Genomic DNA, 15,878 nt, shown 5'->3' with positions numbered 1-15,878 from the left:
TAGGATTCAGATCAGGACTCATAGAAGGCCACTTCAGAATAGTCCAATGTTTTGTTCTTATCCATTCTTGGGTGCTTTTAGCTGTGTGTTTTGGGTCATTATCCTGTTGGAGGACCCATGACTTGCGACTGAGACAGAGCTTTCTGACACTGGGCAGTACATTTCGCTCCAGAATGCCTTGATAGTCTTGAGATTTCATTGTGCCCTGCACGGATTCAAGGCGCAGCAAAGCAGCCCCAAAACATAACCGAGTCTCCTCCATGTTTCACTGTAGGCATGGTGTGCTTTTCTTTGAAAGCTTCATTTTTTCGTCTGTGAACATAAGAGCTGATGTGACTTGCCAAAAAGCTCCAGTTTTGACTCATCTGTCCAAAGGACATTCTCCCAGAAGGATTGTGGCTTGTCAATATGCATTTTAGCAAATTCCAGTCTGCCTTTGTTTTTCTTTCAAAAGTGGAGTCCTCCTGGGTCTTCTTCCATGGAGCCCACTTTTGCTCAAAAAGCAACAGATGGTTCAATCAGAAACTGATGTACCTTTACCTTGGAGTTCAGCTTGTATCTCTTTGACAGTTATCCTTGGTACTTTTTAAAATATTTGCACTATCCTTCTGTTCAATCTGGGGTCTATTTTCCTCTTGCGGCCACACCCAGGGAGGTTGCCTACAGTTCAATGGACCTTAAACTATTTAATAATATTTGCAACTGTTGTCACAGGAACATCAAGCTGCTTGGAGATGGTCTTGTAACCTTTACCTTTACCATGCTTGTCTTTCTTTCTGATCTCCTCAGACAACTCTCTCCTTTGCTTTCTCTGGTCCATGTTCAGTGTGGTGCACACAATGATACCAAATAGCACAGTGACTACATTTCTCAATTTAAATAGGCTGAATGACTGATTACAAGATTGGATAGATGTGTGATACTAATTAAAGAAACAAATTAGTTTGAAATATCACTATAATCCAATTATTTATTATCTTTTGTAAGGGGTACCAACAAATGTGTCCAGGGCATTTTAGAATATCTTTGTAGATAAGCAATAATTCATCTCTTTTCACAGCTTCTTTGCTTTATTCTATGACTTATCAAAGGTGTGCAAGTTTACGTGATAAAATAGCTTTTAATTTCATCACTTTTCAGGAGGAATGAAGCATTATTTCAATAAGCTGTAAGGGTACCAACAAATTTGAGCACGTCTGTATATACTGCCTGGACATGTACCTAATGTCAAGTTGGGCAGCCATTTGCCCTTTTCACAACCTTGATACAGTACCTTTGTTTGCAATTGCTGATGCATTCTCATGCCTGATGTCTAAGAGCAGCCTACCACCATGACTGTCCTTGCTACTGTAGCACTATGTGCACCCACTCATTTCATCAAATGCTGTTAGATCTTTGCCTTTTCTCATTTATGGTAGACTTTGAAATTGTGCTATTTCTGTACCTTTATAATGCTGAAAAAGTCATTCATGGCAATGCCAAATCCAATAAGGTAGGTAGGCCCAAATAAAGTGGAAAGGCAGTGTATATTAGTATGCAACGTTACACAAATACAGGAACACAACCAAATCATTTAGATTTAGGAGAATTAGTAAAGGCTAAACACATTTTGAGAAATTATTTAAAAAAAATAAAAAGATGGACAGATTCAGACCATTGATTTTAAGAATAAATAATTTAGTTTCTCAGCTGTTGCTTTTTTTAAGGAAATGCTACTAAAATAATTAACTTATTTAAAGAAAAATTCATTTAAACAATGTAAGTAATGTACTTCTGCAAAATTATTAAATACATCTTACCACAAGTGCAGACTTTACAATAAAACTTGCATTCACAGCTGTGCATGTCACATGGCACACACAATATTTAGTCAGCACTGTATTAAATGATTTTCACCAAGCAGCTTTTTTCTTTTTATTGACATGATCTAATATCCTAGCCTTTCTGGTAACACCAACAATTGAATTGTTTCTGTTTTTCTTTTTGTCTTACGTGACTTTTTTCAGTAAAGATTGTAATAATTTGTGTAAGTGCCATTTGTGTTCTAAACCTCTCTTCCACTAACTTGATACGTCATGTAACCGATGCTTTGTACTGGTACTGTAAAATACTTGTTTAATGTTGTCTCTACAATGCTGTAATTGTGAACTGATGAAAGACTGGAAATGCAGTTTTACTTGAAGGCTTACAGTATTACTGAGCAACCTGAAAAATGCAGTGATATTAACAGAAATTCAGGCTTAATATCAAGGGGATTTTAGATGGATAAACAAAATGAAATACTTGACAATAACCCAAGTAAACTAGGATGCCTTATGTCACACACCAAACATGTTTTCTTGAAATACATTCATATGTCCGTTACATTTCATGAATACAGCAAATCCTCATTCAAAAAGTACATGAATGTTACCTGTTCATTTATTTTTTGTAATTTGAGGTTGTATACTATATATGGCCTTATAGTAATTTAGCCTTGACTGGTGTAATCTATGGTACCAGCAGTTAGGCTTCCTTTTAAGTCTGTAATGTATGAAACAGGTTGTGTTAAATCAGAAAGCAAGGAACCTTTCTTATTGCATAGTGAGTATAACAGTAATGAGATACACATAGTAAAATAGAAAAGCGAGATACACACAAAAAAAATTATTAAAAAAAAAAAAATCACTGGAGAGATATCTTTGATTTGCAGCCCACACAAAGGCAGAGCAATACATTTCTTCATGCTTTTGCCTTGACTTTAGTGTTTAAGGTTATGGGTCATGTAACTTGATCTTTAAAAAAAAAAGAATACAATGCAATGTCAAAATGGGTTGCTTTTAGCGCAGAACCATTAACATTTACACCTAAAATTCCTGTTAGAGGCTGATGGTAGACTACAAGACTCTAGTCCAGCAAGATGAAAGCCAATGGAATGCAAAACCTTTTAAAATGTATTTGGTTATCTAAAGTTATCTACTCTTTATAATCTAGACCACTTGTACAAACGTCTTGATTAAATTTGATCTTATTTATAAGTTAATACACGTGTAATACACTAAAATCTTAACATACAGCTACTGCATTAATAGGTTTATAATGATCTTAGATACTTGTCATGTTTTCACTGTAATGGATTTATTTGCTTCACAGTACACGGGCTTATCTTTATATATAGTACTATAGCTAGTATGAAATTGTTAAAGCTCTTAAATGAAAATAACTTATTTGTGTAATCATTTCAACAAAATAAACCATCAAATGAATAATGTGTATAATTTAAATTGGGCAATGATTTTACCATTTAACATTTTCAAATTGCCTCCCCCTCATCTTGTGGAAGTTTCACTAGAGGGAACCAGGATGCTTGATACTGCCATCTCAGAGCCGAGGGAAGAAAATCTGACACCACTGTGTACACGTTGGGGTTAATAAGAACAACAAATTCACAAATGTAAACAGGAAATGGGTTAATTGAAAGATTTTTCTGAAGTCCTACATTTCAAATGCCAGCACATTATTATCTTACTGTCTGCAAATATCAAGGGATAATGAAGACAGGTTGATATTCCCTTCCTGCTAAGATATAACTGGACTGAATAATCATTTATTGAGGGACGTGCAAATTAAAAAATACCCTGAGCTCTGAGGGACAATAGAAAAAGTCCACATTCATATTTTCCTTTATTACATATACAGTTAATAGGGATTTTAAACTAGTTGAAGACCAGCTGCTCCAATACATTTATTATAGCAAATGAACCCATGTTAATCTACATGCAATATTCAAGTTTGATAGAGTGCTCAGAAACTAACAAAGCCTAGCTCTTAGTATGTTCCAGCTCAATTAAAACTTAATTCAGTTGCCTTTATAATGAAAAAAAAAATAAAATAATAAATAGTGTTTTATAAGAGCAATTCTGACATTGCTACTTGTAATCAGGCGTCCACAGGTGAAAGCCGATCGCAAAACAGAATCTAAATTACTGGTACAATATATATTTGCCATATAAATGTAGAATAAATTAAAAAAAAAAAAAAAAAAAAAAAAAAAAAAAAAAAAATGTATTCTACAAACCATTGGTTTCATCATACAGTCTGGTATAGTAATTCCAATAAGTACAATATTTATTAAACATTTCTTCAGTTGTTTAATGTTACAGATTGTGCAACAAATTACAATAGTCTGCAGCCACAAATTATATGCAGAGATTATGAAGTTAAACTGCTAATTATATAATGTAATTTATTCCACTTCTTTCTCTACAGAAGGACTAGCAAATCAGATCTTACATATATAACATATTTCACTAAACGCTATTGATGCCATAGACAGTGAAACACTGTTGTGCTGTTGGTTGCGCAAATGGCTGAACTTCATCTTCAGAGGAGGACCTAACTGGACAGCTAAACATGCCAATATAAACATCAAAACAAAAAACTTTATTTAAACCAACCACAGAACTGTCCTGTAGTAAAGTAAAGCAATGAGATTTACACACATTATTTATAAACCAGCACACAAAGGTTTAAAAATTCTGAAAATGAAGTTAGCGGTCTTGAATTGTGGGGATAAAAACAGCCAGGGATTGACTGTTGAATTGCTGACCTTGTTTGAAGAATTTGTAGTAGTGCGGCCACATATAGTACATTTCAGGCAACTTTTCTTACACTTGGGCTTATTACATCATAGATTTATGGGAAAGATGACGAAGAGGACCTTAGCAGCAGCCTCCAGAAGAAGGCTTGACTGGAGTGCTCTGGATTTTAACATTGGACTTCTCTGATCCACCAGCTGTAGCTCCTGGGCCCATTCGTTTTTTAATCTCCGCAGCCATTGTCATGAAGGCTTGTTCTACATTTGTTGCATTCTTTGCACTAGTTTCCAAAAATGGAATTCCGAGAGAGTCTGCAAATTCCTAGAAACAGACAATCAAGCACAACGTAAACAATGTGTAATGTTAAAAGAATTTAGTTCACTTGCCATTAACAGAATTAAGAACAAAAGAACAGTTTGAGAACGAGAAAAGGCCACTTGGCCCATCAAGGCTTATCCCTTATTAGCACAACATTTTCCCCTACTGGCAGGAACTAATTTGTCATACTGCATTCCACCCCAGCCCTCCCCCCAAAAGAAGAGTCACAGACAAAAGTACTGGCACCCTGCACTTAATAGAAGATAATTCAAGAAAACGTGTTAAATGCAAACGTTAAGTGAACATTGGCCACCAATTAGTATCACAAAAACCAAAATACAGCAAAAAAAGAAAAAAAATCAGATTAAAAGCCAGGGGCTTAAAGAAATATTTATAAGTATCGGGCATAAGAGTGTAGGAAAGAACTGTACAAAGGATACAGAAGAGATGTGTAGATGTAGACTGGTCTAAAATTTGCCAAGAAATTATGAACAGGAATGTGAAGCATTCTTTAACAAAATTCTCTGGTCTGATGAGTCTAAAATATAACTTGTCCCCAAAAATGGACCACAGAATGTTTGGAGAAAAAAAAAGGGGGAAAGTACCTACAGTTAAACATTGAGGTGGTTCGATCATGATGTGTTTGTTTTTTTTTTTTTTTTAGCAGTTCGGGGACTGGTGACATTCATGTGATGAAAATACATTCTGTAGCCAAGCATTGTGTATCCAGTCTGTCTGAGCTGAAGGAAATATGCAAGGCAGAACGGGCCCAGATGTCACCAACAAGATGTAACATACTGGTTAAGAATTATCATAAACATCTGAAAGCCATAATAAAAACAAGAGACACATGAAATACTAAAGCAGGCGTGTCAAGACTTTTGCCATGAACAAATAATTGAAATTGCTTAAGTGCTTTTTTATTTATTTGTAAACTACCAGAAATGGTGTATTTTGGTCTTTGTCATATTAATTAGTGGCTTATGTTCACTAAATGCTCATATTTAACATGCTTTCTAGAACTATTATATTAAGTGTAGGATGCCAATACTTTTTTCTACAACTAAGAGCCAAGAAAATAATTCCAGTAAAATTTTACCCAATATTAATTACCATCATTTTGTATGTGTAACATTTTTCTAAATGAAAGACGTTCACATTACTGTAAAGGTGATACAACGTACCTGGGATATAATGTACACACTGACATAAAGAACCAGTATCATGGATCAGAATACAACCGTATGAAAGCCTGTTTAAATGTTCCTTTTATTACATACTCTGATAGTGCATACTTCCTGTTATTATGCATGCACCGCGATGGCACGCAGTGGTCTGTGCTGTGCATATTGCATACTCGTAGGCCTACTTCTTGCTGTTTGAACTTGACCTTACTCTCTATTACTGTAATTTATGTAGTAGTATTATCATGGCCAGCGCTAAACAACGATCGTCACTCACTGAAGGACAAACTACATTATTACAGAAATCTTAAAAGTGACGAGTAAAAGAACTCAAGTTTAAAAAGCAGCAGTCTTATTCATAGTAGAGCAAAAAGAAAAATCAACAACCGAGTTCAAACCGATTTACTTGAACCCTAGCTCAGTGTTAGTGTCCAGATTGCCGTAATGAAACTGGGTTAGTTTAACCCAGCTGTTGAAAAAAAACAAAAACAGTTCGCTGGATGATTGTATCCCAGAAACCACTGTAATGTATACACATTCTTCTTTCTTTTTCCCCCCTTCATAAATGTTGTTTATTATTTTCATTGAACACGGGAGCAGAACGGAGGAGCTACGAGAAAGTAATCTAAGTAATCAAAAGGGGAATTTGTATGGGGGGGGGGGGGAATGCCCATGCCACAGTAAATAAATTAGACGGGCATTTGCACAAAGGGAAAATTGGGCGGATAAGACATTCTTTAAATTGAATTAGGAGTCGAAATAAAGACCTGTAACTTGCTAATATGTAATGTGATCTAAGAATTTAAAAACTGTATTGGACACATTAAGTTTTGTGTACTACAGTACATTAGCATATCTGACTGTACCAATGTCTTTTGTCTTTTCTTTATTCTTGTCTCATGTAACCAGGGGGATTACGCCAACATACTACCGCAAAGCACTCGGGGATATCGGAGGATACTGTGTAACCAGACTGGAACACAGTTCACATCCAGAATACAATTAAACTAGTTTATCTAACCCAGTTATGCCGACAACAGAGTTCGAGACTACCTACCGAGTAGGTTTTAAACTTGGTTGCTGAACTCAGTTATGAACCGTGTTTAGTGTGGATGCAAATCGATTTAAAAAGCACTTTTAAATGGGTTTTGAACCTTTAACTCTGTTCTAAAATGCTAATGTGGCCTAAAAGACTTTGCGTACAGGCAAGGATTACTCTACTGTACCTGAACTGACAGTTTGTATGGTAATGTTTATTGACTTGTATATTTTTATTATGAGTTATTTTTATAATTTGTTATTACTGTATTGTATTTTTGTATTAATATGTTTATTTTGACTAATCACATTACAGTATTATTCAGTATATTACATGTTTTTTGTTATTTTTTATAATTGGCTGACCGTCTTTATCCAAGGCAACAGAATTACTGTAATAAATTAAAATACAGAATGTTACATTCTGTATAATCTTGTACAGTACTATTTACATGTTACATTGTTTTATATTGTTTATTCTGTAATAAAACTTTATACTACATACACTGTATATGTACATTATTCAATTAGTACTGTACTAGGTTTAGATCCCAAGGCAGTACCTTGTATCAAAGTTTCACCGTATAAGGGAATTTAATTTATCGATTCCTCCTTTCACATAGAACTGCCCTTAGAATATTCTAGTTAAAACACCAACCAGTTCATAATTGTAAAGGAATTTACGATTACTATAGTAACCAATGCTCTCCGAAGCAGGTGGTCACTGAATTCTAATGCAACTGACATTAAATTAAATAGTTTAAATCCACATTATATACAATCAATATAGTAACAGTCCGCCCATACCTTTGCCGTTGTGTAGTCCACAACCTTCTTTGTAGTTAGGTCACATTTGTTCCCTACCAATAACTTGTTAACATTTTCACTGGCATAACGGTCAATCTCCTGTAGCCACTGTTTAACGTTGTTGAAAGACTCCTACAAAAAAAAGTTCTTTTTTTAAATACATAATACTTATAAAATAGATCATTGTTGAATGTAACAATACAAAATGGGCATATGGCAATGTTACAGTACAGTTCAGCTATGGATGTAAGTGGCTTCAATGGCTTATATTCATAATTTTCTAACAGAGAAACATATTAATATTTAAAGCAACAAACACGTTATCATGGAACAGCATGAAACCCTCCAAAAATCACAGTAGGCTTGCATTATTCTTGAGACTAATCTGCTTCAATTTTCAAAGAGCAGCCTGAAAAACATTAAATCAAAAGGTTGATTCTGAATTTACAGCAAGACAGAAATCACATTTGTTTTGCCAGGAAAATGTTTTTTTTTTTTTTTTTTTTTTAGGAGAACCTTTTCTTTACTGTATCCATGCTAAATATATTTAATTTCAACCATTTTACCCCTAAAACTTTGCTTTCTATCTATCAACAAACTATTCAAAAAGGCAAAAAAAATAAACAAAAACAAGCTTAACATACATTTAAGATAATATTTTCTCCAACTTACTTGGTCTGTAACATCATAAACAACTATAATGCCATGCGCTCCTCTGTAGTAACTGGATGTGATCGTTCGGAACCTTTCCTGCCCTGCTGTGTCCCACTACAAAAACACAAGAATTAGGGCTCTGCAAAAATGTAGGATTTCAAAGTTGCCAAGTTAAACAGAATTGAAGAAATGTCACTAACACACAAATACAGGGATATGTGACAAATTAGGTATACAGTCGCAGACAAAAGTATTGGCATCCTACCTTACTATACCATAATAAAAGGTAACAGATTAAAAGACAAGCATTCTGAAAACCACTTTAATAAAACAAAAAGCAAATTACACAATTTATAAACTAAAACAAATAAAGTATTTAATTTAAAGTATTTGTTCAGTATTTGCACCCCTTGCTTTTAGTATGTCTTTCAGGCGTTTATGATAATTCTTAACCAGTGTGTGACATCTTGTTAGTGAAATCTGGGCCCATTCTGTCTTGCATATTTCCTTCAGCTCAGAAAGATTGGCTACACAATGCTTGGTTACAGCTTTTTTGAGATCAGTTCAAAGCATTTCTATTGGATTTTGATCTGGTGATTGCAAAAGCCATTCCAGAACTTCTTAGTTTTCTTCAATAATTCCAGCTGACTTAACCGATGTTTTGGGTCGTTGTTGTGTTGGAAGATAAACGTTCTGCCAATCAGGGTACGAGCAGATGGTATCATTGTACTTTGAAGATTCAATAAATGCAGCCCTGTATCAAATGAATGTCTCCAGTCCCTGAACTGACAAAGCACCCCCATATCATGATCGAACCATCTCCATGTTTAACTGTAGGTGTAAGGTTTTCTTCATTGAAGGCTTTCCCCTTTTTTCTCCAAACATATGGTACATTTTTGGGGAAAAGTTATATTTTAGACTCACACCAGAACATTTCATATTGCAAATTGTAGATTTTCTTTAAAAGTGGTGTGCAGCAAGGTCTACACGAATGAAGTCTTCTGTGCACTACTGAGCCCCGATGCTTCTAAATCTTTCTTTAAAGTCCTTGGTTGTTAATCTTGGATTTTATTTTATTTTTTTAGCTGCTTTGACGATTCTCCTACCTGCAATTTTCTTTGGACGTCCACTTCAAGTGTTTCAGTTGAATGTGTCCTGTAGTACTACTTGATTATTGCTCCGATTATGGATTTTAGTATTCCATATTTCTTTGATTCTATTCTGTAGCCATTTCCTTTGTAGTGTGCCTTGATCATCACCTGCTGTGTTGTCAAAACCACCTTCTTCAACACATGTTGGAAATAATTACTTATTTTTTTCTGGCTACTGACTTTATAATGCAGCTTAGTTACTTTGTAATGGATTTCAATTAACATATGGAATTAGTTCTATTACATTTTTACAGACTTAATGAAAAAAAGTATTAGCACATTTACATTTAACAAATTTGAAATTGCTTAAGTGCTACTAGAAATTGTGTATTTTGGTCATCATAATAATTGGTGGCTAATGTTCATAAATGCTTGTATTTACCATGTTTTCTTGAATTCTTATTAAGTGTAGGGTGCCAATACTTTTGTCTGCAACTGTAGATACCATGAAAGAGTAGGTCACTATGACCCACATCCATAGCATGTAAAATGTTCTCATAACAAATGACCATGAATAGTTTAATGAAATTTGGGCACTAGATTCCAAAAATACAAAAAAAAAAATGCTTTAGCCTTCAATAGCTCAGCTCAAAAGGTACCAGTCCTGTAAAAAAGTGGGTCACTGCAAGATACATTCACAGCATGAGGATTAACCAGCTGCAAAATAGCAAACACTTAGCAATTATCAAGTTTTTAAACTGGTTGTTGTTCTCAGGATATACAGGAGGTAACAATCTGACCGTTAAAGTGCAGCCTTCTGTACAAGTCACAGTGATCACTACTATGCTGTTGCTACAAGTGAAAATCTTAACAGAAATCTTGTATTCCTTTTTCCTGGATATCCTTTACTTTGCACTTCTGACATTAGTTTTCTTCAAATGCAGCTCATGATCTTTTTCCATGATCTGCATTCTTAAACATTAATTCATTTAAAAAATCTTCAATATATGACATTTAAATAGGCAGCAGACAGTAAATGTGACTTAATAGATTACATTACTACAAAAAGCCAAAATTGTACAAAGAGTTATTAATTGTCAGGTTTAGACACCACTTCAACTGGAACAAATGGGATAATCCACTGTGAAGTTCAGCATTACCCAAGATAAGAATCATTAATTTAAAAACACAAACGGAGCGGTCATTAAGAATCTACTTACAATTTGAAGTTTGATCGTCTTTCCATCTAATTCTATAGTTCTTATTTTAAAGTCCACGCCAATTGTGCTAATGTAGCTTTCTGTGTATGTATCATCCTGTATGGAAAGATAGACAAATGAGATGTTTGTGTGTATATATTACACACAATTATTATTATTCAAATGAGGCAAATGCAGTAGACAAATACAGTAACACACTTTATATAAGTTTTCTAAATTGGAAAAAATAAGTAAACAATTTATATAATTTAAAATATTTTGTCAGTTTAACCATAAATGTTATGACTAAAGCAGATTCAGCCCATCTTTCAGGGACAGAACACAAAGTCAAGTTAGCAGACTTACTGCAAACCGAAGAAGGAGGCAAGACTTTCCCACACCGGAGTCACCAATCAGAAGCAGCTTGAATAAATAATCACTGAAAAAAAAGAATGGAGGCTATGAAAACATTTCCAGTGTTTCTGGGGTAAGGGTTCTGTTTAACACACCAATACGATGGATCACAGAAGTCCTTCTAACATGACATGCCTGCCTATATCTTTATGCTACTCAGCTCACTGAAGTGTTAAATGAGAAACATGTTTAAGGTTGAGTTTTTATTCAAAACTCTGACCTCATACCTGGGAAATTATGGGTGTTAGTATAATTTGGAGTGCTGTGTTTTCTCTATGGACTCATTCAACAAACCCAATATCATCTGAATCGAAGATGACTTAAATTGCGCAAGCTGCAACGATACCATTAAGAAATATAAGACTGAAAGAGCCCATGAGTTTGTAGCTGGATTAGGAACGGTCTGCTTTGCAAAAACACATGGGATATATTCCCACATCACTGACTTGGACAAAAGCTTTGTTGACAGTCCAGCCCGCAGTAACAAGATATTCAGGTTAAGCAGCTGCAAAATGAGAAAACAGAGTCATGAGCACTATCCTGCAGTTAACCAGAAAATCTATTGGCAGCCCTTCCTGGAATATCCAGATTCAGCAGTTATACTGAGTGAGTTTAATGGGACCTTCCCAAATTACATGCAAGTATTCTCCCATTTTTTAAACAATCAATTGTTGCATAAAACACTATGATGTTTGCTGAGCTGAACAGACTGCTCAATATATTTGAAAAAAAAGAACGAGAATGAAGTGTGATTTGTGTGTGTGATGTATGTTTTGTTAACATATCTACTACACTTCACCAAGCTGGCTGTACTAGCCTCGTGTAAAAGAACACACATTCCACTGGGAAACCAGGCAAATTAGTTCAATTTTGTGGTTGACGTTAACACAAAAGGCAACACAAGTAGAACACATTTGTTAATATAAACACTAACAGCTAAACACTCCATTACAGAGGCTGTATTAGTAATAGGCCTAGTAGCTTTTAATATCAATATTAGAAGGCTTAACAAGGGATTCTCAAACTATGAGGTTGTTCAAGGGGAGGCGCAACTTGTTTGTTTTGTTAACCCTTGACAGTGCCGTGACAGTGTAAACATGAATCATACTGAATTGTCATTCTGGGCTCGTGATCGGGTAAACACGATAAAAAGCACTTTGTTTCTTTAACTTTCTGAGCCACCATACTTTGCAGTACAGCTTGTTGGAGAGGGGAGGGATTGAGTTTCACTGCCTGATTGTTTTTTTTGTGTGATGTCACTGAGACAGGCATTTAATTTTTAAAGGGCGGAGACATTTTCAGTAGCATGCAGAAACAAGACATGACACGTGAACTTATTAACAGCAATACAGTTTTACAACATTTATAAAAGTCAACACACGAGTGGATACAAGCAGATACTATCACATGAACTAAAATGATCAGGTAGGTTTTTATTTCCCTTATTACTGATAATAGAACTATAATTGTATTTATTTTAAGAGAATAAAAAAAAAAAAGTTGATCAGTGCACATGACTGCTTATCAGAATAAATGTGTATTATGTCATTGCAATCTCTCAGGTGAAACAATGACTTGTAATTTGCCCAAACATCAAAACTTTTATTAAGTACTGTAAGGTTCCTCAGGTCACCCAGGACTACATTTAGATTTTATACTACTGGCCCCTTGGGCCACTGAGGTAGTATTTTTACTGGTACAAAACTCCTTGCTTAGCCATTCAAAAATAAAACAAACAATCTTATGGAGTATTTGTTTAACCATTCTGATTGTGTGTATACCATAAGTTTAAATGGTATTAACTGATCCATTTTTTTTTTTTTTTTTTAATCTGGCTTTTTGTACATTTAACACGTTTTGATGAGACAACTCAAAATAATGAGTTATCATCTGGAATAAATTCACCCGATGTTTAATTTTTAAACTATTATTGTGTTATTTTATATATTGTTATTTTTGGCTTCAGAGTTGCTACAGTGTCAGTAAAACAAAACAAAAAAAAACAAAAAAAAACACATCCCCGTTTTTCACTGTGGAAATCTGGTAATCCTAAACCACACGGACAGTGCAAGAAATTGAAGCTCTGGTAGAAACTTTGGTCAGACACCAAAATCTTCCTGAACTCTAAAAAACTCAAAATAGTAAACTATATTCAATCTTCTCAAATTATTTTGTTTAATGCTGACATTAGGAGGACAGTGCAGAATTTCATAAACTGCATTCTCCTACTGTAGGCATTCAAGAAATGTATTCATTAAATTAGTGAAGTGCTCCCCCAGTGCTTTCTTCCACAGCAATATGTAAGAATCTAAAACAGGTTACATTTAAAAAAAAAAAAAAAAGGCGCAATACATCAATAGCTGCCATCTTTAAATCTGCCTTCACACACCCTATAAACGAGCCGAGTGCACTTGCAAACTGCATTATGAACACAAACAGACTCAGTCCTGAAAAAAAAACGAAAGGGAAAGAAAAAAAACACTTTAGCTTGCACACATTCTTCAATGATGGTTTTTCATTTCCGTATTTTTAGTTATGTGTACGGTAACAAGAAAGCCCACGTCTCAAATATATAAAAAGTGGCTAAGGGAAGCCTTTGATTATGCGTTATTGTATTGTTTCAGCCATTTAACAGGTACACATTGGCATGTTTGCCAGAAAATGAAAATAAGGTATTCAAGATTTGAAAATGTACATGTACAAATGATGCTCGTTTTACAAGCGAACCCGCAACCGAGCTGTTACCATACGGTACGGCAATGCTAAAACGTACACTAATCCTAATAAACAATATTCAAACCATAACCATGATAAAAAATAACCGTTCTCATAACGTTGTTGCTTGTAGCCTCTCCCATGTCAGTGCCAATTTTACTGCTGATACAAACAAGTCCTGTAAAGATTATGAATGGCATTTCTGACCTGAACACATTGTATCCCAAAGCAAAACGTTAGACAATTCGATCCCGTTGTCCAGCTTCCATGTGGCGTACCTGGGTATCCATCGGTGCATCTTTTTCGCTGCAGTCAAAGCAGCAGACAAACACCTGCTATCTTGCGAACTATTACTGCGAGAATGGATACGAGGGTAACTAAATGTTGAATTCACAACAATAAAGCTGCTGTTTTATCTGCAAGTCTGGGTAACCGACATGTGTTTCATGGTCAGATTAACTCTCTTCCACTATATCTGTCTAATTGTTTTTCTTTATGAAAAAAATGTATTTGACTTAAATACTTCACTTTTGGCTTAGTGGTGCAGTTGGTTGCTTAGTTGTTTATATATAAAAACTGCCATGTCGCAGTAACGAGTAGTACCAACAGCACTTCAGTACGTAGTCTCAGATGCTGATTGTACAAAAAATATGACGAGTTCAATTACTCTGTTATTTTGGGGGGGGGGGGGGGGGGGGGGGGAAATCGGTAAGTTTTTAAAAATGGGTTTGTAAATTCTTTCAACTTTTTGTCACTACTTTCCTGCGTTCATGAAACGGAAGCCATGTGCACTATACTGTATAAATGATACCGTTTAAAAACTACCGTACCTGGGCCACCAGGCCATGGTTAATGTCGAACCCTGTCACAGAATAACCGTTTTTTTATATACATGCATCTCCTAGCAGAATACATAATAAAATAGTTAAAAAAATAATACATAAATTAAATAGGGAGCATCCCACTTAAATGCTTGGTCCTTAAAGGGTTAAAGATGCAGCTCTCTGCCGCTGCAACGTACAGTCTACAGTATAGAACTATTCAGACAACAAACAGCCACATTTTAACCCTGTTGTGTACAATTTCATGCCGAGAGGCACAAACATAAGTGCTATAAACTCACTACACAGACTAGTACATTCCCAAAAACTACTTGGAACAAGCACACCCTCAGAAACAGCCACACATACACATGCATTCATGCCAGGATGTAACCTTGTATTCCTTTGTTGTAAAAGTGATCCTGTAATGCTTGAATATAACAGGAACTACACATTGGCGCGTCTGGGGAACCAAAACAGTAATACATAAGTCTTTTTCTGTTTTTCCTAAATGTAACTGTTTAGTTTTATTAAAGATTAATATGCGTATTTGAAGTTACAAAAGCATAATACATTCACATGTTACAGCAACAATAATACAACGTAGGCCTACGTCAAAGATATGAAATGTGAAAATATACAGAAAATATACAGTATAATTGTAAATCTCGAAAAATTACTCACTTCTAAATCTTTTGTAGTCATCTTTGTATTACTTTAGTATAAATACATGTTAATTTGGATTCATATGTTGTTTTTTTCTGACTATGTGAACGAAGAGACACACATTTTCCCACTGGAAATAGTGATATTTTGAAATTTACCTGTCCTGGTCACAAAAGCAAAGTTTGTGGGGAATAATAGCCATTTTCTACACTTTTGAGGCATAAGCAATTAGGAAATAACACTTACTACCCAGGAACAAAAATTGTGTTACATAGTGTTATCTATACAATATTAAAATAAAAAAGAGTGTAAATCTCATGACAATGTGTATGTATTTATTTTTCAGTGAGAGTAGTGCAGGGAAAGAATGTTGCTCTCCCATCAGGGTATGAAA

At 34.9% G+C, this 15,878-nt stretch overlaps 2 protein-coding genes across 4 annotated transcripts in view; one reads left to right on the top strand and one right to left on the bottom strand.

The window, feature by feature from the left end:
- Positions 1-7,370, top strand: part of LOC121317245 (centrosomal protein of 68 kDa-like) — a 22,697-nt gene extending 15,327 nt beyond the window's left edge. For 2 of the 3 annotated variants that reach the window (XM_041252957.1, XM_041252956.1), the window contains exon 7: positions 6,989-7,370. In XM_041252957.1, coding sequence (XP_041108891.1) covers positions 6,989-7,090 — 102 coding nt within the window. In that variant the 3' untranslated portion in view covers positions 7,091-7,370. The remainder of the gene's footprint in view (positions 1-6,988) is intronic. The other variant, XM_041252959.1, reaches the window with a different exon arrangement.
- LOC121317247 (ras-related protein ORAB-1-like) overlaps positions 3,645-15,878 on the bottom strand; it is a 25,346-nt gene continuing 13,112 nt past the window's right edge. The window contains exons 2-6 of the mRNA XM_041252961.1: positions 11,235-11,307; positions 10,890-10,985; positions 8,597-8,692; positions 7,925-8,056; positions 3,645-4,898 (exon numbers count right to left, since the gene is read on the bottom strand). Coding sequence (XP_041108895.1) covers positions 4,701-4,898; positions 7,925-8,056; positions 8,597-8,692; positions 10,890-10,985; positions 11,235-11,307 — 595 coding nt within the window. The 3' untranslated portion in view covers positions 3,645-4,700. The remainder of the gene's footprint in view (positions 4,899-7,924; positions 8,057-8,596; positions 8,693-10,889; positions 10,986-11,234; positions 11,308-15,878) is intronic.

This window comes from Polyodon spathula, chromosome 6, assembly GCF_017654505.1.
Source record: "Polyodon spathula isolate WHYD16114869_AA chromosome 6, ASM1765450v1, whole genome shotgun sequence".
In the NCBI taxonomy this organism is placed as follows: domain Eukaryota; kingdom Metazoa; phylum Chordata; class Actinopteri; order Acipenseriformes; family Polyodontidae; genus Polyodon; species Polyodon spathula.
This window is presented reverse-complemented; position numbering and strand designations above follow the sequence as displayed.